Source organism: Protopterus annectens, chromosome 17.part0 (assembly GCF_019279795.1).
Source record: "Protopterus annectens isolate FY-2018-M chromosome 17.part0, PAN1.0, whole genome shotgun sequence".
NCBI classification, from domain to species: Eukaryota; Metazoa; Chordata; order Ceratodontiformes; family Protopteridae; genus Protopterus; species Protopterus annectens.
In genome coordinates, this window is record NC_056751.1 from 359,665,975 (window position 1) to 359,690,914 (window position 24,940).

Here is a 24,940-nt window from a genome sequence, read left to right on the forward strand (position 1 = left end):
TTCATTGAGAGTCCTGGTCGAAAAATTTCTACAAATCCCACACGGGGATCCATTGAAAGGTGGGAGACATTCAAGCAATAGACACATAAATCATGGCCATCAGAAAGCGGCAACTTATGGCCGCAATCCTTACACTGTTTGAAACCAACACTACTTTTCTTGTCCGACATAATGATGTGGAGAAGAATGACAGTATCAAAGAGTTATGAAAGCTACCCAGAAGGGTAAGAAGAGAGAAAGGAAGGATTATCAGTGATGGTAATGAAGAATTACCTCAAAGGTAAGAAAAGGGTAATAAAGGGGAAGAAAACTATAGGGCGTGAGTCTTAAAGTTACGATAGGGTAGGAGTATAGAAATAGTAACTGAGTGAAAACTTTTAAAGCACTAACAATATAGAAACTTTCAAAATATTATTCACTTAGCTGAGAGAGAGTGGCTTGATACTGCTGTACAGCAATGCAGCAATCGAGATCCGAGGTAACAGGGAGCAGAGCATTCTAGGTAGGATCTTGGCTCGAGAGTTTTTGGCTGATGCGAGCTTGATATAAGGCCGACTCGGTTCTGAGGATGAAACCGATAACCTATCAGTAAGGAATGAATGAAGATTAACATCATCAGATCAACACATTTTCAGTGAACCAGTACGTACTTAGTGGTGATTCATTCGTATAGCTTAAACATGTAACTGGAAATGTTCCCCTTCAAACCGCAGATGCCCAGGAGTTTATAGAATATAAATCTATTTATTCCTCAGTGTATGTTAAACAGGACATCATATTAAGAATTAAAGTGGGAGAACACCTGGTAGTGATTCAAGTGGGTGAAGCAAGGTTGGGGACTTTAGAATCCTGTTTGCTGAAATGAAGCATTAGGGGTCCACATTGGAAGGGGGATGGGGGGCACTGAGGTTTTTCAAGTGCCTTCAGTATCTTCATCAGGGAAGCTTCCTGGGGCAGTGGGGTTTGAGAATATATAAAAAAACAAAAATCCTAAAATCTTAGAAACACGAAAGCTCAGAAACTTGTAGATGTGTGTGTGGGGAGGGATCAAAAATGAAGGCAATATAATGGAAAAAAACGAGTAAAATAAAATGTACATGTGTGCGGTATGAGAAACATTGTTAGTATACAAGAACTAAAAAACATATTATTCAGAGAACCATGTTAGTGTATGCAGCAAGGGAATCCCTGTTAGTATATGAGAGATTTAAGACCATATTATGAGCGCGTGTGTATATATCAGACTGTGTAGTTCCCTTCCTTGGCTAATTCAGAAAACTTGTAAAAACTGTTAGAACCAACTGGGGCCACAGAAAATCCACCGATCTTGTATCTAAATACCTAGGATGATGGTTAAGCTGGCATGTGTGTGGGCTGCAGACTTAAAATATTCATGAGCATGGGCTAGAGAATATTTACTGAGCTTAGGAGAGGAATTATAACTTAACAGAAAGAAGGTAACTTAGAGTAAGTAATGGGGGTTGTTACGAAAGCTATAAATAGGCTGGTGAGGCATGGTCATTAAGCAAGCGGCTCTAGGATGTGTGGCACGAAAAAGTGTGCATGTGGCTCGGAAAAGGTAGCAGAGAGGGATATAGAGATATGAATATAACTAAAGAAGGATTTGTAGTTGTCTTTTGCTTCCAGTGCTAGTCTGAGTTCATCGGATACCGTTGTTTTTCTGATGGGCTTTGTCAATTTCTTTAACAATTTTTTGATGTTATGCTTGATTTAAAGGACTTCAGTTTTTCTGCATATTTTTAAGAATTTCTTTCTTTTACCATATAGTTTATTTATGCTTGTGGGCCATTAAACTGGTTAACTTTTACATTTTCTATTTTGCTTTCATCTTATTGGGACAACTACATTAATACATTTATAAAAGGGGATAATAAAATTTGTCTGCATAAACACTTGCCACATCAGCATCTTGGGTAATACAGGTATAAGTGAATTTGGAGATTTCATCTCAGAATTTTAAAAGATTTGAGTGCTTTAAGCCTTCAGTTCAGTTATATGTGAATCTGAATGTTTAGAGATTTTGATGTAGAAGGTCACAAGTTTGTGATCGGACTTAACAAGTACAACTGTTACGTTTATAAGGACCAGGTTAAGAATATTTTATTCTCAAGTGTATTCTTTGGCAATTTGGCCCAGGGAATTCTTGTTCATGAAGTCTAAGACGTTATTGAGTCTATCCTACCTTTGAAGTATTGCAGTATAGGTTTTCCAGTTAATCACTGGGCAAAAAAACTTTTCCAGGATAATGAAGTTTCTGTTTAAAGGAAGTTCATCCAGAATATTTAGGAATCCAACATGGTTTTCAGGGGACATACAGGGCATCCTGTAGTAAGCAATAACCTCATAAATTATCCTATTTAGTGTGAATTGGATCTCGGTAAGTTCTGTTTTTTGGATCTCAAAATTTCCCTAAAGGTAATGTAGTCACTAACAAATATGGATATGCCATCAGTTTCCATAGGGTCTAAAGCCATGATAATACCGCAAAGCCCAGATATGGAGGGGCTGCTCTGAACATTTAAACCAAGTTTTGGTACATTTAAACTAAGTTTTGGTAACAACGTGTACATGTAAGTGCTCCAAATGCAGGAGGGCCTTAAGGTCAGATAAGTTGTTATTTGGACTCCTAGCACTGACCGAAGCCACCTTGATGTGGTACTGTGTTTGATTTGTTTTCTTGTTAGGTAGGGAAGCTGAAATTTACCTAAAAAAGGCATTATGGGGGCAGCTTTCACTGGTATATGGCCGCCTTGGAATGAGAGGTGTAACCCGTCCCTGGCAAAGCATTTTCAAATGTCATGAATTTTATCCCATGATAACACACACTGGATCCCACTAGAATACTGATTAACCAACTGTTAAAACTAATCTTTTCTTTGCATTTTGGCATCCTTCCTGCAATTGTACAAGCATGGGGAGTTTTGACATCCCACAGGGGTTTGTGTACCAGGTCATTGATCCCCTCCTGGTTCACCCCCATATCACATTCATGTGTGTCAGGTTTAAGGTTCTTGAGGTCCCTTGAAACATCTGCTATCTTGGTTCCTGAAAGACAAGGCTCAAGAGAGAAGAACTGATGTGCCTGACTATGGAGTCACCAATCACTACTGTATTTTTATTTGTGTGTGCCAAGTGTGTTGATGTAATGGATTTGGGTAATCTATTACCAAGTGATTCTTAGCTGTGGTTGTTTCAGTATGTGTAGCGCTGGTTAATTTACACTACATCATATTCTTAATGGGCCTTAAAAGTTTGGACAAGGACTTTTTGACAGCCTCAGCATAGGAAATTTTTGAGTAAGCTGGTGTGGAATGCTGTGTTAGTGTGTGGTGCTCACACAATATGCTTGATTTAGAGAGGGAGGCTTCCAATTTAGTTAAGTATTTGCATCTCTTACAAATAGATACGGTCAATCCCGCAGTGGTGGTGCTGCGGTAGCATTGTCGCCTCACAGTAAGACGCTGTCCGGTTCGATTCTCAGCTAGAGCGTCTTCTGCGTGGAGACATGCGTGAATGGGCGTACCTTTGTTGAAGGTTGTGCATCAGGCCTGGCAAGCCGGTACGTAAAAAATCAACTGCCAATCATTAGCGTACCGGAGTTCCGCTGTGGCGACCCCTAATCGGGAAAAGCCGAAAGACACAAACAAACAAATAGATAGGGTCAAGCTAAGCAATAATTCACTGTCTTTAATCATCAAGCTACTGTTACACTGCCTGAGTACACCAAGCGCTATGAGGCTGGCAAGTAAGAAAAGACTAGCTTGTTGATCTACCATATTAGTCCAAGGTACAATTAAAAAAGAGGCTCTAAATATCTCATGGTTAATAGTATAATATAAATAATAAATCAATGTAACAAATAATATTAGCACTAAAACTGCTGTTATAGTTATAATTTCTTAAAAATGAATAGTAAAATTTGGATAAATAGCTTGCAGTTTACAGTATTAAAATACAAAATTAATTAAGGCAGTAGATTGCATTTAGCACTAAGATTGCTGTTATTGGTATAACTGGTTAAAATTATTTAATAGTATAATTTCAACGAAGCACTAACAGTATTACAAAGTAAATTTTGAACAAATAGATGCTGGTTGTAGTATTTAATATAGAATAAAGGAATAAAGAAAATTGGACTTAACACTTAACTTGATGATACTGCATAATTTTTTAACACTAACAGCTTTACATGAATGAAGTACTAGTACAGTATGTTGTAATACTCTACCCTAATCAGTTTATAATCACAGCTTAAGGTGCATTTGTGCTTGTGCAATATATAAGGAGCAGAAAATGCACTAGTTATATAACTATGTAAGAGTACTTCCACGGGAAGTTTAAACAACTGCCACCACAAATACAGAATCATCATAAAAAAATCGATATTTACATGGGACCAGTGCAGGTGCCTGCAGAGGTAAAAAAAAAAAAGTGTGTGTGTGTGTGTCTATATATATAAATAGTTTGCAGAAACAAATCACGGGAGCATTTATGTGCCTCTTATGCATACTGTGGCTGGCATACATAGTGAATTATATTCAATGTGTTTAAATTATATAAAAAGCTATTCCTTGCATAAATAATCAAAAAGGTAAATAAAGCAATACAATTTCCTGAATGCATCAGAAACTGGGTAATTTCAAAGAAAGGTGGTACAGCAAAATGGTAAGACTCCTGGTAGGATACAGTACTTCAGTCTCTTAGTCAGAAAATTACAGTGAAAATTGAGTATAAGGATATTTATTGTGCCACAACTTATAATATATTGAGTGAACAGCTTGATAAGTCTTAAGATATTATTGGCCCATTTTATTAAGAAATAAGGAACTTTCGGGTTTAGTTAAAACCTATACCCAAATTTCTTATAAAAGAGGATGTAACATAGCAGATATGGTGGTACATAGTAGGTTTATTGCCAATGATAGTAAGTTGAGTAAGTATGTTTTTTTTTAAAAAGAGGAACATTTAAGTGTGGTAAATGATCCATATGCAAATATGTGGTCAATAAACTTTCTAGTATTAATGGTGTTAAATTTTATCCGATAGAGGAATTCAAGTGTAATGCAGAAGGGGTAATTTATGCCCTCAAATGCCCTTGTAAATTATTTTACATAGGAGAGACTCAAAGAATGTTTAAAATGAGATTTCAGGAACACTTTAGAGATGTTAAAAATTAAAGAATGGAAAATCTACTTGGTATGCATTTTAGAAAGTTCCACAATAGTGATCCAACTGGCCTCAGAGACTGCATTTTGGAGCAAGTATCTGTGGGAACAGGGGGAAATGTAGAAGATAAATGTTATATAAAGAAACTGTACATATATTGAAATATGACAATTTGTACCTATGGGGTTAAATAATGAGTGCAATTGGAAATATGTAATTAATTATTCTATTAAGATGTTAATTGTTGGTTGTTTTGTGATATATATATCCTGAGGCAACACATTCTGATTTTACTCCTTGAAGGCTTTTCTTTGGTCGAGGCACTAGAGGTGAATAACTTTCTTTGTGACTAGTATTTCTGTGGCAGTCATATTTTGGTTTACTGATTTCGATTTGTGTGTGGTTTCGCTAGGATTCAGTACTTTCCCTGTTTTATTCAAGGACTTCATGAGGTCAGTCATGCAAATGCCAAACAAAGACGGTCTATAAGACTGTGGCCTCACAGAAACTTTCAAACAGTTCAGGAACAGCAAGCCTGTAACTGAACTTTTTTAACTCTCAGAAAAGTGGGAAAAAAGCAAGATTTTTTTTTTGTTTTTGTTTTTTACAGAGATAGCAGAGGTTCACAAGTAATATCAAGTTATAACAGTGCAGTAAATGACCCCACACAAGAGTGCTAGGTCAAGGACAGAAAATATGCAAGTTTTTGTTTATTTGCTAAGTTTTTCTGCATAGCTGCCTAGCTTGAGCATTTTCTGGCTTGTTAAACTTGATTTCTGTATTAGTAGCTGTATTTAGAGCACAACCAAAAGCTGTTTGCTGAATTTCCTGTTTGCACTTAATTTTAAATCGTTTTTTTCTTAAAACTTGCATATTTTCTGTCCTTGACCTAGCACTCTTGTGTGGGGTCATTTACTGCACTGTTATAACTTGATATTACTTGTGAACCTCTGCTATCTCTGTAAAAAACAAAACAAAAAAAAATCTTGCTTTTTTCCCACTTTTCTGAGAGTTAAAAGTTCAGTTACAGGCTTGCTGTTCCTGAACTGTTTGAAAGTTTCTGTGAGGCCATTTTTGCTTGGGCTGAAGGAGGGTCTCTGTGTTTATCAGTGGGAGTGACTAACATTGAGCAGCTTCCCTGCCCCGGAGAGGTGGTTACTGACTTGAAACTGTAGTTTTATTGGCCACTAGGGGTCATTTCCATAACTCCTTCATTTGTCCTCGGAGGAGTGGTTTAGGGCAGTGACTTGTGGTTTGTTGGCCAATTTGGGTCATTTCCTGTCTTATCCAGCCCCTGCTATAAAGCACGCTTTAGCGATTTAGCCCGATTTAGCGGAGTTGCTACTGTTGCACACTAGGGCAGCGCCCGGTTAAGCAGGTTTAAACTATTCGGCTACCTAAAGTCCACTCTTCAAATTTTCCCTTAAAACTACCTTCCTCGAACTATACTACTGATCTAATCAGCGTATCCTATAATTAAAAGATCATCTCTACTTGACTCCAAGTAGACTATTCTCTATCTGTTAAACGTAGCACTTGCTCCTACAGTACTTATTACCTTGATACGGCACTCTTGTCATAGATAGTACCCCAAAAAGGCAACCCCCATTTCTCGGTCACCCACGTCCCCGGAATCTTTTTAAAGTTTTTTTGTCTATTCCTTCTAGCATGTCGAGGGATCAGTTGCTAGTGTCCTCTCCTGCTCAGCTGGTGAACCTGGGAATATTGAGGCAATGTTACAATTGCCTCATGTACACAGACAACCCTCTCCTCCTCCCACAAAACACAAATACATGCGAGAGATGCAACTACACGGCCAAACTGGAGGCTGAGCTCTCTCAACATAGGACTGGCAAGACCAGTCAGGAGGAGAAGGTTACCACACACACTATAGACCCAGTCTCACATATTACCATTACAACCTCAAATCATACACATAAACACACAAAGACATACTCGGAGGCTCTGATCAAAAATCTACCAAAACAGCAGAGGCCACCAAATCAGACACCCAAACAACCACCACCTCAGAACACAACACCTGCAACACATAGACCTCACAGTCAGAGTGTCAAACAGTCACAGCCCTTAAGGCCAAACACAATGCCAGACACACTAGTCATTGGTGACTCCATAGTCAGACACACTGACGTCCCGCTCACCAGACTGAGTAAGGAGAAGGTCACAGTAAGCTGCCTGTCGGGCGCTAGAATCCGCCACATAACGCAAGCACTCAGGTCTCTCAACAGCAGGTACAAATATGATTCAGTCATTGTCCACGCTGGTGTAAACGACCTGAGACGCACCTTCTTGGACTACATGAAAAGAGACATTGAGGAGCTCTCTGATTATGTAGCCCAGACAGGTATGACCCTGACCTTGAGCAGTATCCTACCTTCACCAAGAATGATGCCACAATACAGAGATAAGATGATCAGCTTTAACAATTGGCTTAAACACTGGTGTCATTCAAAGGGGATCCAGTGTCTGTCTGCCTGGGATGACATGCTGGACAAGCCACGCTGCTTCGCAAGGGACGGCTTGCACCTGTCACCCTGGGATTCGGATATTGGCAAAGGCTCTTGCCACCCCATAGTGCCTTTTTAGGCAAGGCTCAAATTCTAAACCTACCACCCTAGAACACAAAAAGGAAAAAACTAAGGGTAATGCTGCTCAATGCCAGAAGTCTAAATCTCAAAATGCACGCACTCGAGGCCCTTCTCAGTATGGAGAACATCGATGTCTGTGCTGTGACAGAAACCTGGTTCAAGGCTCCTGAGAGCACCCCGCTATCAGGTTTTACCTCATATCATGCGTTCCGCCCCAAAATCTGGACAATACCAAGAAAGGAGGGGGTATCCATATTCATCAAGGACACCCACACCTCAAGACTGGTGGCAACGCACGATGCATCGGAGACCATCCAGGTGCAATTAACCATAGGCAAGACTGCTCTGCAAATTGTAGCATGTTACAGGCCACCCTCACAAACTCAGGAACCTCACATGGCCTTCCTGAAAACACTAGAGGGGATAAATGTATCACCAAACACCATCATACTAGGTGACTTCAATTACCCTAATATAGACTGGGAACACTACTCAAGCCCAAACACCCTAGCCCAAAAGTTCCTGGAATTCATAAACTCAAATGCCATGGAACAACTAGTCACCATCCCCACAAGAGGAGATAACATACTTGATCTCATCATCACGAACATGGGAGCACAATGTTCAACACCGGAGGTGTACCCCTCACTGGTGAGATCAGACCACAAACTAATCTCGCTGGAGGTCCTCATCCCACCCCACCTGAAATAAAAAGACCACAGTAAAGAACTTCTCAAAAGCCGACTTCACACTTCTAAAGACTAGTGTGGTCTCCTTTAAGGCCCCGAGCCATGGAAAACAGTACTCAAGCCGCTGAATCACTTACAAATGCCTTCTACCAGCACCTGCAGGACTGCATGGATAAGGCAATCCCAAGCAAAACAAAGACTCTTTGTACCAAAGGCAAGCATCCAGTCTGGTGGACCCCAGCCATAAACAAACTCTACAACAAAAGGAGGAAGCTACTACAAGATAGAGCAAAATCCTTAAAAGGTAAGACACCCTTGATCACTATAAGTAAAAACTAAGAGCTCTCATAAAATCATCCAAAGCAAATTTCGAGAGAAAAATAGCTAAAGACTCAAAAGACAATCATAAGGCCTTCTTTAGCTATGTTAGAAACCTGGGAGGAAACTCCCAGATATGCTCAGAGCTAGTTCAAAATGATGTGAAGATTACTGATCCTACAGACATTGCCAACATACTGGCTGACAGGTTCAGTGCAAACTTCTCCCCTCCCCAAAAGGAGAGATATCTATACCAAACGATTGCAGCCCCCAAACATCTCCAGCGCCCAAGTGAGAACTGCTCTCTCCAAAGCAAAAACACAGCATCCATGGGACCTGATGGTGTCCCCGGCTGTGTGCTCCATGAACTCAATGAGGAATTAAACCCACAGCTAGGACAGCTGTTTAATCAAAGTCTTACCTCTGGATACGTACCCAGGAGTGGCGCACTGCAACTGTGGTACCACTTCACAAAGGCGGTGCCTCCACCGACCCTGGAAATTACCGGCCCATTAGCTTGACAAGCCTTATCTGCAAAGCCATGGAGAGGATCATAATGGACCTCATAAATAAAGACATAGGAATTTGCAGACTTTGGATCCAACCCAGTTTGGCTTTGTCAAAGGCAGATCATGCCTTTTAAACTTGGTTGACTTTTGAAACAGTCACCAAAGCCATTGATGAGGGAAAGGCAGTCCATACAGCCTACCTCGATCTGGCTAAGGCCTTCGATACAATACCCCATTCGGGTATCATTGAAAAACTCATCAGCTTAAATGTCAACCCATACATCACAAGATGGGTTGCAAACTGGCTGAGTGACAGAACCCACAGGGTCAGAGCTGCTGGCGCCATGTCAGACTCAAAGCCTGTCACAAGTGGTGTCCCACAGGGCTCAGTCCTGGGCCCACTCTTGTTTGGCATCTACTTTTCCAGTACAAGCAAACACAGGAGGGTTATGGCTGACAAAGTTTGCAGATGACTGCAAACTGGGCCATAGTAGAAAACACATCTGACACAGATATCCTTCAGAAGGGTCTCACAGAAACGGATAACTGGTGCCAGAGCCACGGCCTAAAGTTAAATGCCAAAAATGCATAGTCATACCCTTCGGGAAAAACAAGGTTACCCCTAGCTACCAAATAGGTGGCAATCCACTGAGCACAGAAGAAGTTATCAGGGACCTGGGGACCCAGGTTGATAGTAGTCTGTCATTCGACACCCATGTAGCTAAAGTAGTTAGGAAGACCTTCTACATTGCCCACCTTATCATGAAGGGATTCTCATCTAGATCAAGGGAGGTCATAGTCTCCCTTTACTCATCACTCATCAGACCAATGATTGAGTACAATGCCCCATTCGAATGTATCTGACCCGACACTTGCAGCAGCTGGAGAGGCCACAAAGTTCCTCACCAAAAGGATAAAGGGTCTCAAAAATCTGTCCTATGCTGCCCGACTGAAAGAACTCCAGCTCTATTCAGTAAACACGCTTGCTCAGAGGTGACCTTTGCCTAACATACAAGGCCATGTCAAACCCAGATTTGATGAATATGCTTCACCTCAAAAATCTAGATCCATCAGAGCCACAAGGCGGGAGACTTAAACCTTGACACGGCTATTAATAGGACGTGCTGGAGGGATAGATTCATCACCCAAAGACTCCCTATGCTGTGGAACAAAATCCCGGTACATGTGAGGCAGAGCACCTCGCTGGCCTTGTTCAAGAGAAATCTTGACCAATGGATGGGAGATCGCAGATATACCCCAGGGATTACCTCAGTGTCACTGCTCGACAGAGGCACAGAAAAATAATGGGTATAGTTCCCCATACTAAAGGGGTGGCCTAAGCCACAAAACGATGGGCTAGGCTTGTAAATGCCCTCGGGCAGATAGCCTAGTATGAACCTATGAACCTATGAACCTATGAACCTATAATTAGAACATCGAGCATTTGAGACTTCACATCGTTAGTCAATTTACTAACCACAGCCAAGCATGTCACTGCTACTTTAGACATAGTACCTACTGTATCAGAGCAGTATTTTAAAGTTTGAAGACTAAAAATTTCAGCAGCTTAGTGAGTCAAAATGTTATTTTCCTTTGAAAGTGGTATACAGTTTAAAGTAATGTGAATGTGTAACTGTACCACATTTTGGTGGCAGCATATATTCCATATATTTTTCACCCTATATTCCAAACTTGTCCAACAACCTCCCCTTTCTGTAAAAGGGAAATTTCCCTTCAGAGAGTGGCAGCGACATTACATAAAAAGGAGAAGAAGTTGTAGTTAAGCCTGCTTTGTCAGTCTTCAGATCAATATGCAAGTTGTCTTTATCATACATAAAAAAGATGCATTTGGGGTTGTGTATTTGGTACATGGCATTGTTTCTTGAAACCATGAAAGGTGTTAAATCCTGAATTACTCTTCCCTACAAACATCACAACTTTAAGCATTTTGTAAATAATGTGTTAGGTGAAGAAAGCTCCATTCCAGGCCATTTCAAAGTTTTCCCTTCATTACTCACTGTTTTACTGAAACTAAATTCTTGTGTAGGTAAACCTGAGGACAAAGAAGTGGAGTTTTCAAAATCTGAGTGAACAAACAAGGAGAGAAATGCTAAAAGAATAGATTTTGATTTCACAAAGGAAGTACTCTTCTTTATCTCCTCTGACACTTTTCCTAGTACTGAAGTAGGTCATACCTACATCAACCTCTCAGCACAATAAATATCGACAAAGCCTACAATAAGAGGGGGGGACAAATTCTTAAAAATAGGGACAGATTTTTAATTATTGCACCAATAAACTTATAAAGTTGCAAGAATAACAGGATTTGTGTTCGCATGCATGAAGCTTGAAACTGAAATGTATGTCACCATTTAGCGAATTCAGTCCTCGGTGATTTGCCAGAAACCACAAATTTTATAAGGAACAGACCAAAAATATGAGGCGAAAATCTAAAAAGTTGAGAGTTATAGTGTAGGTTCACTTTGCAAGAGCCTGATTTCTGGTGTATGGTGATTTCCAAAAGGAAGCAACTTTGGTCATAATTATTTTTCTTTAGGGAAGGAACCAATTTCCTCATCCACTCTTTTATAATCAATGTAGTGCACAGCAGATATGAGAAAGCTGACCCTTTCACTATCAGAAATGCGAGTCTTAATAACCAGAAAAATTATAAGATGTTCTAACAAGGACAATCCTGGCTCATCTACCTCTTTTATTTCCAGCATAATCTTAGATATATTTAGCACTTGTGTAGATAGTGACACTAGTAAAGGTGCTCATTTCACAGTGGAGTTGCACTTTGTTTGACAGCAGATGGAGACAATAAACCTATCTCATCTGTCTGGAATGCATTCATCATTCCACTTCTTCATTTTCTATCTTCCCCTTCACCTCTTCTCCATCTGCTCCACATGACTTTTTGAATGCCTCTGTGGTTGCCTTCTCCCTGACCAACTCTAGCAGTCCACTCCATGAATCCACAACCCTCTCTGTAATAAAGTGTTTTCACAGTGACAGAGACCTGGCTCAAAGCTCCAGAAAGCACCCCTGCATTACCAGGCTATAATTCATACCACACCTTTTGGCCACCAAACCCGGACCGAAGCACTAAAGATGGAGGTGTGTCCATATTCATTAAGGATATCCACACCTCCAAGCCAGCTGCTCAGCATAATGCATCCGAGATTATCCAAGTGCAACTAACTCTGGGCAAAACCGCAATCCAAATTGTAGCTTGCTACAGACCCCCCACCATGCCCCAGGATTTCCACTCCTCTTTTCTTGATACACTGGAAAATATTAAGGTACAACCCAACACTCTAATAATGGGTGATTTCAACTACCCTACCATTAACTGGGAAAACTACTCATGTACCAACTCTTTTGCTCAACGTTTTCTGGAAATCATCAATTCCAACTCTTTGGATCAACTTATCCACACCCCCACCAGGGGCAGCAATATCCTAGACCTGGTCATCACCAACATGGGTGACCGGTGTTCCACATCAGAGGTCAGCTCCTCGTTGGTCAGATCTGACCACAAGCTAATCATCCTAGAATTCCACATCCCACTCCCACCCCCATCAGGAAAACAACCGTAAAAAATTTCTCCAAAGCAAACTTCACAACACCTATGCAGATGGACAATAGAGGTGCGACTGCTGAATCCTACACAAATGCACTTTATAAGCACTTACACGAGTGCATGGATCGTGTTATCCCTAACAGAACCAAGATGCTATCCTCCAAAAAAAGGAAGCCAATCTGGTGGTCTTCTGCCATAAACAAAATTTACAACAGAAGAAAGAAACTGTTGCAAAAAAGAGTAAAATCCCACGATTGGAGGAACTCCCTGGTCAGCCTCAGTAAGAAGCTGAGATCCCTCATAAAATCCTCCAAAGCTAGTTATAAAAACAAAATTGCCACTGATTCTAAAGACAACCACAAAGCGTTCTATAGCTATGTCAAAAATATCGATGGCAACACTCAGATCTGCTCTGAGTTGCAGCACAATGACACTAAATATACAGAACCAACTGATATTGCCAACAACCTGGCAGATAGGTTAAGTGCTAACTTTACCCCCCCCCTCTCACCCCCTAAAGGGCCCATCTTTATACCGGAAGAATGCAAAGTTCCTGTAATCACGTCTGCACAGGTAAAAACTTCACACTCCAAAGCCAAGAACACAACATCCATGGGACCTGACAACATCCCAGGCTGCCTTCTACATGAACTACAGAATGAACTGGCACCCCACCTAAGTACCATGTTCAATCATAGCCTCACCTCAGGCTTTGCGCCCATTGAATGGCGCACCGCGACAATTATCCCACTCCACAAAGGGGGGGCCACAACAGACCCTGGGAACTACCGCCCCATTAGCCTGACGTGCCTAGTCTGCAAGGCCATGGAACGTATCATCATGGAACTCATAAACAAAGACATTGGAGATCTCCAAACTCTGGACCCCACACAGTTTGGGTTTGTAAATGGCAGATCATGTCTCTTAAACCTGACAGACTTCTTTGAAGTAGTCACCAAAGCCATAGATGAGGGTAAGGTGGTTCACACAGCCTATCTAGATCTCACCAAGGCGTTCGACACCATCCCCCACTCTGGAATTATAGATAAACTCACTAAACTAGGTATAAATCCCTATGTCACAAGATGGGTTGCCAACTGGCTTACTGAAAGAACCCACACCGTGAAAGTAGCAGACTCCAAATCAGACTTCAGACCAGTGACAAGTGGAGTAGGGTTCAGTCCTGGGTCCTCTCCTGTTTAGTATCTACTTCTCTGAAGTACAGGCTAACACAGAAGGTCTTTGGCTAACTAAATTCACAGATGACTGCAAACTAGGAGCCATAATTGAAACTCCTAATGATGTGGACATCCTACAAAAGGGCCTCACTGCGACAGATGCCTGGTGTCAAAGACATGGTCTCAAGCTCAATGCCAAAAAGTGCATTGTCATCCCCTTTGGTAAAAACTCTGTACCCATGAACTACCACATAGGCGGTAGTCTACTTAACACCAAAAGTGTGACAAGAGACCTTGGGACACAGCTGGACAGTAGTCTCTCCTTTGATAATCACATCGCCACAGCGGTCAGGAAATCCTTCTACGTGGCACACCTCATCACAAAAGGTTTCTCATCCAGAAAAAAAGAGGTCATTGTTCCTCCCTACTCATCACTCATTAGACCCATTATAGAATACAACGCCCCTTTTGGTATGTACCTCACAAGACATCTACATCAACTGGAAAAGCCGCAAAAATACCTCACAAAGAGGATTACTGGCCTCAAACAGATGCCTTACGCAGACTGTCTCAAAAAACTCCAGCTTTACTCCGTCGCATATCGCCTACTCAGAGGCAATCTCTGCCTAACATACAAAGTTATGTCAAACCCAGAGCTGTTGGACATGCTCCACTTAAAGAAATCCCAATCCCTATGAGCTACACACTCTACGGACCTAAACCTTGTCACCACAATAAACAGAACATACTGGAGGGATAGATTCCTGTCCCAGAGACTTCCCATACTCTGGAACAGTCTACCTATCTATGTCAAACAGAGCTCCTCATTAGCACTCTTCAAGAAAACTCTTGATGACTGAATGGGTAATAGGAAATTCACCCCAGGGATCACTTCTGTGGTTCTGCTTGACAGGTGCACAGGGAAATAATTTTCATGGGTGGCGAAAGCCAGGGTACCTTTTTGGCTAGGCTTGTATAGGCCCTAGGGCCAATAGCCTAGTACCTACCTATGAACCTATGAACAAATTCAAGGATTAGATGGTCTCTACAATCTACTGCCAGTGCCCCTTTCTTCCCTTCTAACCTTCAAGTTCAAGACAACCCCTACACATCTCTGTGGCATGATCTTGTTTACCAATATCATTGCCTGCAGCAGCATCTTCTTTCAACTAAGAATAACTGTAGCGCCTCTTGTCTCTTTTCACAGCCTTTAACTTCCTTTAAACATACCCTTCTGCTGGATTTCCTCTGGTTTTCTTTCAGCAGCCAGATACCTCTTTCTTTTTGTGGTCTCTAGAAGTGCATAGTGTACTCAAGGTGGGGCCTTACCAGGGGCCTAGTATAGTGGAAGCATCATCTCTCTGTTTCTGGAGCCTGATCCTCAGGGGATACACCTCTGCATTCTATGTGTTGTCGTGAATGGTCTTTCACTCTGATCCTGCTGATCCAGCCCAGGTGTTATCAACATTCCCAGACCACATTTCAGCTCTGTTACCAACAGTTTCACTCCCCCAGCTCAAAACCTCAAGTCAGTGTTGCAATAGCAAAGGCTCAGTATTTTGTATTTGTCTGTAATAAATCTCAACTGCCATCTTTCCCAGCCCTTCCTTAAACTCTTCCCCAATCCTTTACTGGTGCCCCTAGCTTTGTGTCATCAGTGAAGAGAATGATTTTGCTCTCTGTTCCATCACATATGTTAGAAACCAATACTCTGCTGACTGCTGAGCTCGGGGCCAACAAACTGCATTTATCACGTTCTGTATTCCTGCCACTGTCCCCCTCATCACAATACTCTGTGTCTTACCAATTCACTATGCAGCAATCCAATAACTCAGTTTTAGCCTGGCCTATACCTTAACCCCTCTTTTCCACAGCAGCCTCCTCTCTACGACTCTGTAAAAAGCTTTGCTGAAATTCAGGCAGACAACATCTACCACTACACCTTTGCCACGTTCTCCTGTAACTCAGTCACAAAATTGTTTCAAGCTTATCTAACAACTCCTTCTGGCTAGAAATCCGTACTGGATATTGTCCTGAAGGACTCTGTTTCCCAGGAAAGCAACCAGCATTTCCCCCTCAGGATCCTTTCCATGATTTCCCCTACCACTGCTGTTAGACTTTTCCTACTTCACCCCTTATATAAAGGTACCACAACTGCTGTCTTCCAGTCCTCATGCTTTTTAGTAGTAATCACTGATATTCTGAAAACCTCAATCAGGTGTTCTGCTACCACATTGGACATATTACAGAGGACCACTGGATTCAGCCCATCTGGTTCCTGTGCTTCACTCTCCCGTATAGAAGCCAGCACTCTCTCCCCATCTTACTCCACTATCCTAATACTCCTCTACTGCTTTCCTCACTTTACTCTACTTGCCTCCAATAACTGCACCAACTCCTTGATTTCCTGTAGATTTTAAAGTCTAAGTGATGGATTCATTCAGCAGCTCTATTTTTCAAAGTAGTCCATCATTTCTGGCACCCTATTGTAATTCTTAGCATCATAATTGGTAATCCTGGAATTATGGAGGAGAAAAACTATGAAAATAAATAATACTGGATGCTGAAAATTGCATTTGCATTTACAGCTTGTTTTTGCAGGAGGGCAATCACCTTGCACCCTCAACCGCCTGATACTTACTCTAAGACTGCCATACCACTGATTAAAAGAAATATTTTGAGATACAGAAATTTTGGACTTGGTATATAGAAGTCCACATTTTGCTCATTCAGTCTGACTATTCCAAGTCTCATACTGATGAGCCTAGGAATTTATAATGGTTGCAACCATCACCTTCCTAATTTTCTTCAACCTAACCAAATATTTCTTATCCTCCTTTCTTTCTGTTATATATCAGAAGAAACCTTTTCTTCCTGAAATGACTGCTGCTTGATGGGAGCAGAGGCAGATGTCCTTTCAGCATGTGCCTCTGCTGCCCTTAGCAGTTACTTCTTTGTAATGTGCCTCTTTCACCACCCCATCCATCGTTTGTACCTCATATAACCACACCTTTGCTTTAATCACTAGCCTAATCTTCTTCTGCAGCTTCATTGGCCTTCTCCTCAAAATCTTTTTCACAGCCCTTGGTACTACCTCCATGACCCAATGCCATAGCCTGTTTATGCTCTATTTGTCCAGGCTCCCTAACTCATTTTTTTTCTGTCCCCAGTTCATCACAATCCATTTCACTGAGATCCCACACCATTACCTCTTAGTTTTCTTACTTTAACCTTCACTCTAAATCTTACAATGGCATGACTGCCATCAGCTACTGTCACATTCACTTAGACTTGTCTAATGCCCAACAAAAGTACTCCTTAAAAGTGCCACAGGTGAAGGCTTCAATGGCATCAAATAATCAGCTACCCCTTCCTTTATTTGGAGTTGGTAATGTACAATTGCCTGCTTCAAATACATTGACATATGACTGAAGAGAACTCTAGTCTGCAAAAGAAAGTTTCTCCTACACAAATTCAGCTCTTTTCTGGATGATCCACTCTGCTACTACTGTTTCTTCTGACTCAGCCAAGTACTACTTCTTTCATTTCTTTTTTAAATGATTCAATGTATTTTTTCTGTTAAAAATGAACACCTTTTGCCTCCTCAGCCTCGGTTGTCTGTTCAGATTCACAATAATATTCATAATCATCCATATTATGGTTTGGGCCTAGAAGAATAGGCATTTGTATATGGATGTTATTAAGTGCTATTTTCCAGTCATGAGCACATTTAATAATTTATTGTCCTGCAGTTGAAATCTTTGTATGAGAAAGGAAGCAATGATGATAAACAATGTCTGCAGAATGATGAAACTGAAGAAAAGACAAATGGTGAAAAAAATAATAAGGTAAATGCACTCTTTCAGCAGAAATAGGCTTATCATAACAGTGACATGTGTGACACTGACAGATGAAAAGAAATGAAGAGGACATGAAACAATATGGAATATGGTCAGTGCCTAGTATTTGTGAAACTTGCAGAGGTTCCTTGCAGAAAAGATACAACTGCTTGAACAACATTTGAATGGGAAAAGGCACATTCGGTGAGTAAACTCAAATATTATGATTTGCTGTTTCAGTGACCCTTCCTGAAGAAGATTTTGCTCATAATTCACACTATTTTCCTTTGAAATGCAGCCACATAGTTACTGCCTAGGATTAGCAGAATGTGAACAGTCATATGACTAAGTCACTATTTCCACAAAGATCCAATGACAAGAAATATGCATATCACAAATAACAGCAATAAAGAATAGATATAAATACTAGTTACCTTAAATATATAAGTCATTTTTTTGAATTATGCACATTGCCAGTAAGGCAATCATGTTGCTGTTTGTGTACAACTAAATATACAAACCAAAGGGTAAAAAAGATGACACAGACAAATAATTTAGTAAAAACTCCAAGACAGACCTAGTTGGGGGTCTTCACTGTGTAATACCTTAAACCTCCTCCTGTGGATGTACACGGGATATATGTAACTGACCCCTTATGGACATTCTAGTGTTTCACCTACATGAATTCTGAATGCCCATGCCATTTTACTTTTGTCTTTACTGGTGCATTCAGGGGCCTTATTGGCCAGAACTCACCAGTAAAGACTTAAAAAGTGAACAATCATGGGCATTCACAAGCTATGTAGCTGAAACAATGTTATGTCCTCAAGGGGTCACTTCCATTTATTCTGTGGGCCTCCCCTACAGGAGGGTTAAGACATTACACAGTGAAGACTCTAGCCTAACTGGATATTTCTTGGACTATATTACTAAATAGTTCTCTCTTTCTGGCTCAACAAGTCACATACTGCACAGCAACACTTTAAAAAAAAGTAAAATGCACTGTTGCTATGACTGTGAAAAGGGGAAAAACATTAAGTCTGTTGGGATGAGCTGGTGATGTGAGCAAGTGAAAATCTGAAACTCTGTTTATATTAAGGCGCCTCACAGAACAGTAAATAGTTATAATCAGACTAATGTGACTTTGGTAACATCACTGCACACAAAAAAAAATTATTAGATCTTAAAATTAGATGTGTACAATAAACTACTATCAAAATGTACATACATATCATGTGCTTTCCTCCATGCTCTTAACTCAGAAAAGATATCTTCTCTGTCTCCATTTTCCTCATTGTCATAAGAGTGTTCAGGTATGAAACTATACCATCTGGATGTGGTTTCCGAAGATATAGATGCAGACTGAAACAAAAGTATATATGAACTAGCTTCAAAGCACATGTTAAAATTCACACCTAAAAGGATAACATTTTCACTAAACATATTTATTTATTCTTATTAGCCAAAGTAAGTTGCAGTAACCCATGTTCCAATGTGAACCATTATTTCATTCTACTGATCACAGGACAAACAAGTGGCTTAATGTATCACAGTTTTACTTATGTCATAGGGTTCAGTCCCTGTCTCTTCAAACTATACTTATCAACAAAAATGTTAAATGGGAAAATTCAGTAGGTAAGTAATTGCTTTCTTGGACACAGTTAAGGACTGCAAACAGTAAGCTGGCAAACAGGACATGAATCTTTTTTATTCTCAAAAATGTGCAGACTTAAACAGCTGTCAGTTAAGCAACTTTAAAGATAATGTTTACCACTAGTTGTCACAGCTCCCATGTTCAAAGACACACAGCAAGTGACTCCTTCCACTTCTGTGTAACCAGCCACTCTACTTCAAAAAAACTACTCCATAACAAGTCCAAAGTCTCTTTTAAATAAAAACCCACCCAAGCTCCTAAACCTTAGTGGCCATGTTCTTAGCATGCCACTTGCTTATATTTACAGCATTACACTTATGTCTCACTTTATCTAACACAGCTTTAAGCATGCACTGATTATTCCACTAACTAAACTCTCCTCTACTTCAAGAGATGACTTCCATCCCATTGCAAACCTTTTCCCCACTGACTAAAATTCTAAAAAGAATTTACAAAAAAATTCTAGATGACATTATCAAATATGCCATTTTAACAAGCAGCATGTTTTTACCCAAATTACAATATGCTTACTGCTATATACACCCTCATCAGCCACATTTACAATGATATGGAAAATATGCTGTTTACCAGCATTATTTTTCCCGACATGAAATGTGCCTTTGAGTCAGTGGGCCATACCAGACTACTGAAATAATCCTCCTCCTCCTCTGGTGTCTCTAACAAAATAAATCTATGGTTTAAAAACTATCTATTAGATAGTACATTTTAGAATAGTGGATCACAATATCCAAACAGAAGCAAATTTTACATCCATTGGAGTGCCTCAAGAAAAAGAAAATCTCATCATTGCTTCAGGGATGACAGATAAGACTCTATATTATTCCATCTTCAACATATATTCATACAATATATAACTACATAACGCCTACTACAGGTTTCAGTGTAGACACTCCTAATACATATCAAAGTATATATGTATAAAATATACATAGTTTGCATAACTTACTTAATAAAATTTAGTATAATTAAATCTAAGTTTCAGTATATATTACTTTCTCCATTGGTTTAAGTGTTGCCCACAAATAAACTATAGCATTAAACATACTCATGTTCTGCTTATGCATATAATTATTTGTAATTCTAAGGCACAGACCAGGTGCAGTTTGCTCAGTTCATGCCTAAGCATACTGAAAAAAGGTACAAAATCTAAATAATAGATCACCTACTTTCCATATTTACTTATACTTTGTGGACTGGGATAGTCCCGTTAAGCTAATGACCTCTTTTCAGGTAAGAGCTGAGGTGGGATTTTAATACTAGAGGAAATTTGACCTCGGCACTGGGAAAGTTCACCTACTCATTCTTGTGAAGGGAGGAACACATTTTTTCTGTGGATTTCCTGCTTCCATTCTGGACGCAGTGGTAGTCTGGAGAAGCAGAGAGGTGGAATGCATGAACCCATGAGTGAGAGAGGTGGTGTTATGTTTAGAAATGAAATAATCGAATTAGCTGAGTCTAGTGGGCGGCAGGACATGAATGGATCTGATTCACTACATGAAAAGGGAAGCGTGGCTTCCAATATTATCAAGCGTGAGGGAATGGAGACAGCTGCAGGTTATAATGGGAAGACAGACAAGCATTCCATTGATTTGGAAATGTTGTTTTAACAGCACTTGTTTGAAGAGGAGATGTTAACGAGATGGAAGTGTATTGCTACAACCCTCCAATCTGAAGGGTTGTGGGATGATATTCTTAAGGGCTTGATATGAGTGAGTGACCCAGGAGTAGAAAAGGCATTTCATGGGGAGATGTAATGGACAGAATTCAGGAGGGAGATTTGGAAGAAAACCAGGGAGAAGAATTCTTAATAAAAAAAAAAAAAAAAAAAAAAAAAAAAAACATATGCAGAGATGGCAAGAAAAAATATAAGGTATGGGGCAAAACTGTTTTTCCTTTTGGGGTTAAACCAAAGGATATAAAGACATTTATTCGTATTAGCAAAGAGACTTCTTGCTACATCATATTTGAAAATGCAAGTGTAATGAAGAATTTGTTAGGGAAGTATGAGAGGAAAAAAAAGACGGTTACCAATGGAATTCTTTCCACATTCAATTCAGAACCAAGGTGGAGAGAGAGACTTTAAAAGACAGTTAATTAAACTATGTCAAGATGTTAGGGATATTACTAAAGTCTATGATAACAGAGGACTATGGACAGGGGATTGGGACAGTAATGTTCTTTTGAAAATGAAAAATGATGCTATTGTTCACATTCCAAGAGTTACAAACACTGAAGGGAATAAAAGCATTGTAAAGTATCGGGGGCAACTGAAGATATGATTTTAGCATGGAAAAACAGATGGCTTAATTAGTAAATTTGATTATCATAAATGTTATATTTGTAGATAAAATGGACATGATGTAAAAAAAATCTGAATTGAAATGTTATAGATGTAATAAAACACAGTATTTATGGATGGATTGCATAGAAAGGGGAAAATAAATGGAAGATGAAATGAGTGATACACAACAAGAACATATATTAGTACACAAGGGAGAATTTTGGAAAATATTACAAAGTAAAAAGAAAGACAGCAGAAAGAGGAAGGTGGGGAAGGAGCAAAAAAGAAGGTAGATATAGAAGATGGATCAGAAGTAAGTGATAGAGAAGATATTAACTGGAGTACAATAAAACAAAAAAAAAAGAACTTGATAGGTAAAAGGGTGAGAAAAAGGAAAATGACATTTATAGGAGTAAATCTAAAAGAGAAAATAGGGTAAAGGATGAATGGTAAGATTAGGTAAACTGAACAAAAAGTAGTACAAGTAATTTTTAAAAAAGAAAGGGATAACTGTATGATAGTAACAGTAAATGTAAATAGTATGAAAAGCTTAACAACAAGGTTAGACATTATAAAGTATGAAAAGCGTAACAACAAGGTTAGACATTATAGAATGGTGTATAAAGCTTACTGCAGACATCACAGTGTTAGAGGACTTAAGCCATTTGGACACAATAGAATGATTACAGCCTGAAGAACTGGGGATATATTATGTGGAATTTAGGTAAAGATACATGTTCCGGAGTGGAAATATTATTGAAAAAAATAGTAAAAGTATTAGACGTAACTTTAGTGTTAATGGGAAGAATGACAATTCTGGATACAAAACGGAAAAAACATGAGTTTTAAATAACAGCACCTTATGCATATGCAGATAGTAAAGAAAGAGAGAATATGTTTGAGAAAATTACAGATTATGTAGCCATTAACATGGATATAATAATAGGAGACTAACTGTGATCTAAGAAAGAAAAATAAGAAGAGGAAATTACGTAAATAAAATGTTAGTGGTAATAACATGTGGTAAACTGAATTTATGGAAATCTAATAGTTGGACTTATAGAACAGAGAAGATCATAGAACAGAAACAGATTATTTTTTTGATATCACAAGTGATAGAAACAGGGTTTTCGGGACATTTGCCTATGTGGATATAAATAAGAGGAAATGGAGAATACATAAAGACAGGAAAAGAAATAAGAGGATCAAGGGTCTCAAACAGATGCCCTATGCAGTTCGGCTAAAAAAACTCCAACTCTACTCAGTTGCTTACCACCTACTCAGAGGCAATCTGTGCCTGACGTATAAAGCCATGTCCAACCTAGAACTAATGGACATGCTCCACATCAGCAAATCCAAATCCCTTAGAGCTACACGCTCCAGAGACTCAAACCTTAGCACAGAAATAAATAGGACAAGCTGGAGGGACAGATTCATATCCCAGAGGCTCCCCTCACTCTGGAACAAAATCCCAATCCATGTTAGGCAGAGCCCCTCAATGACCCTCCAAGAGAAATCTTAACGAGTGGATGGGAGACCATAAGTTAACCCCTGGGATCTCGTCTGTGTCTTTGCTAGACAGAGGCACAGTAAATGAACCTTAAAAGGGCTATTTTCTGCGACCTACTAACAATAGGCACAATCAACTAATCTAAAAGGGTGGCGAAAGCCAAACACACTCTGGCTAGGCTTATAAATGCCCTAGGGCAGATAGCCTAGTATCAACCTATGAACCTATCAACTTATAAGAATAAATGAAATGAAATGGGATAAGGAAGGGAAATTAATAGTACAGGAATTTTGGAAAGGTCATACTGGTATGCAGCATTTCTATCAAAATTGGTCAGAATGGCGGATTGTTTTCAAGGAAACCACAAATGTTATTTGAAGTGGGAGACAGAAAAAATAGAGAAGCTAAGAAAAACTATACAGATAAAAATTGAGAAATGTTTATTAATTTGGAAAGAAATGATAGAAAATATTTTATTAAAGAAAAGGAATTATATGACCTGAATCAAGAAAAAAATTAAGCACTTGTTATATTACAAAGATATTTCTTACAAGGAAAAAAAGGAAAAGGTTCTGCAATATTGGACTATTAAACATTATACAATAATGAAAAATATAAAAAATAGATTAGGGTTTATACAGAGAAGGCAAGAAAAGGTAATGGGAATACTAATACATTATGTCAATGAGAAGTTTGTTGAGATATAGACATTTAAAAAGAAGGTTTGAAGGTAAAGAAGTTTTGGAAACATGAAAAGAATTTGAAAACAAAATAGTTTTAGAAGAATTGGTCAAAATACTAAAAACAGTCAATGTGGAGTCAGTGGCAGGGCCTGATGGGATAGAATATTAAATGTATAAAGTCTTGACAGAACGGTAAAAGAAATATTTTCTAGAAGTATTGAATTAATGGTTAAAAGAAGGATTCAAATACAAAGACTGATATACAATATTTATATGGAAGAAAGAGGATAAATATGTTATGCAGAATTGGAGAGCACTGTCAATGAATAATACAGATTATAAAATATTCATGAAAGATTTTCAGAAAAGACTGGAAGTTAAAATTAATAAGGTAATAAAGGATATGCTATATAGTGTTAAAGGTAAAGGAAGTCATGAGTTATTAATTACAATCAGGGAATTGGTAGATGATATGATAAATGAGAAGGAACAAGTAAAGGTCATGATAGGTGATTTTAAGAAAGCGTTTGCCACTATACAGTATGAAAAACTGTGGAAAAAATTTAATCATATAAGTGAAAGGATAAAAAATGTGTGTATTACTACATATACAAATAATGTCTTACAAAACCAAAAGAATCCACCACAATGTGTAGAAATGTAGAAGGCTTTTTATTAAACAAAACTGGAATAAAAACGAGCGCTTTCACATACTCCAAGTATGCTTCATCAGGTTATAACAAAATGTTGAGACTATATACAAATAATACAATACGCATTTTAGTGAATGTTTGGTTAAGTAAGGATATAGCTATAAAAAAACGGCATAAGACAAGGTTGTCCATTAAGTAATATATTTACATTGTAATGAATGCA

At 39.2% G+C, this 24,940-nt stretch overlaps 1 protein-coding gene across 2 annotated transcripts in view; it reads right to left on the reverse strand.

Annotated features, from left to right (window-relative positions):
* The window catches only part of LRRC56 (leucine rich repeat containing 56), a 1,529,270-nt gene that overhangs the window by 295,761 nt on the left and 1,208,569 nt on the right, over positions 1–24,940 (reverse strand). For both annotated transcript variants that reach the window (XM_044059653.1, XM_044059654.1), the window contains one exon: positions 19,144–19,277. In XM_044059653.1, the coding sequence (XP_043915588.1) occupies positions 19,144–19,277 (134 nt within the window). The remainder of the gene's footprint in view (positions 1–19,143; positions 19,278–24,940) is intronic.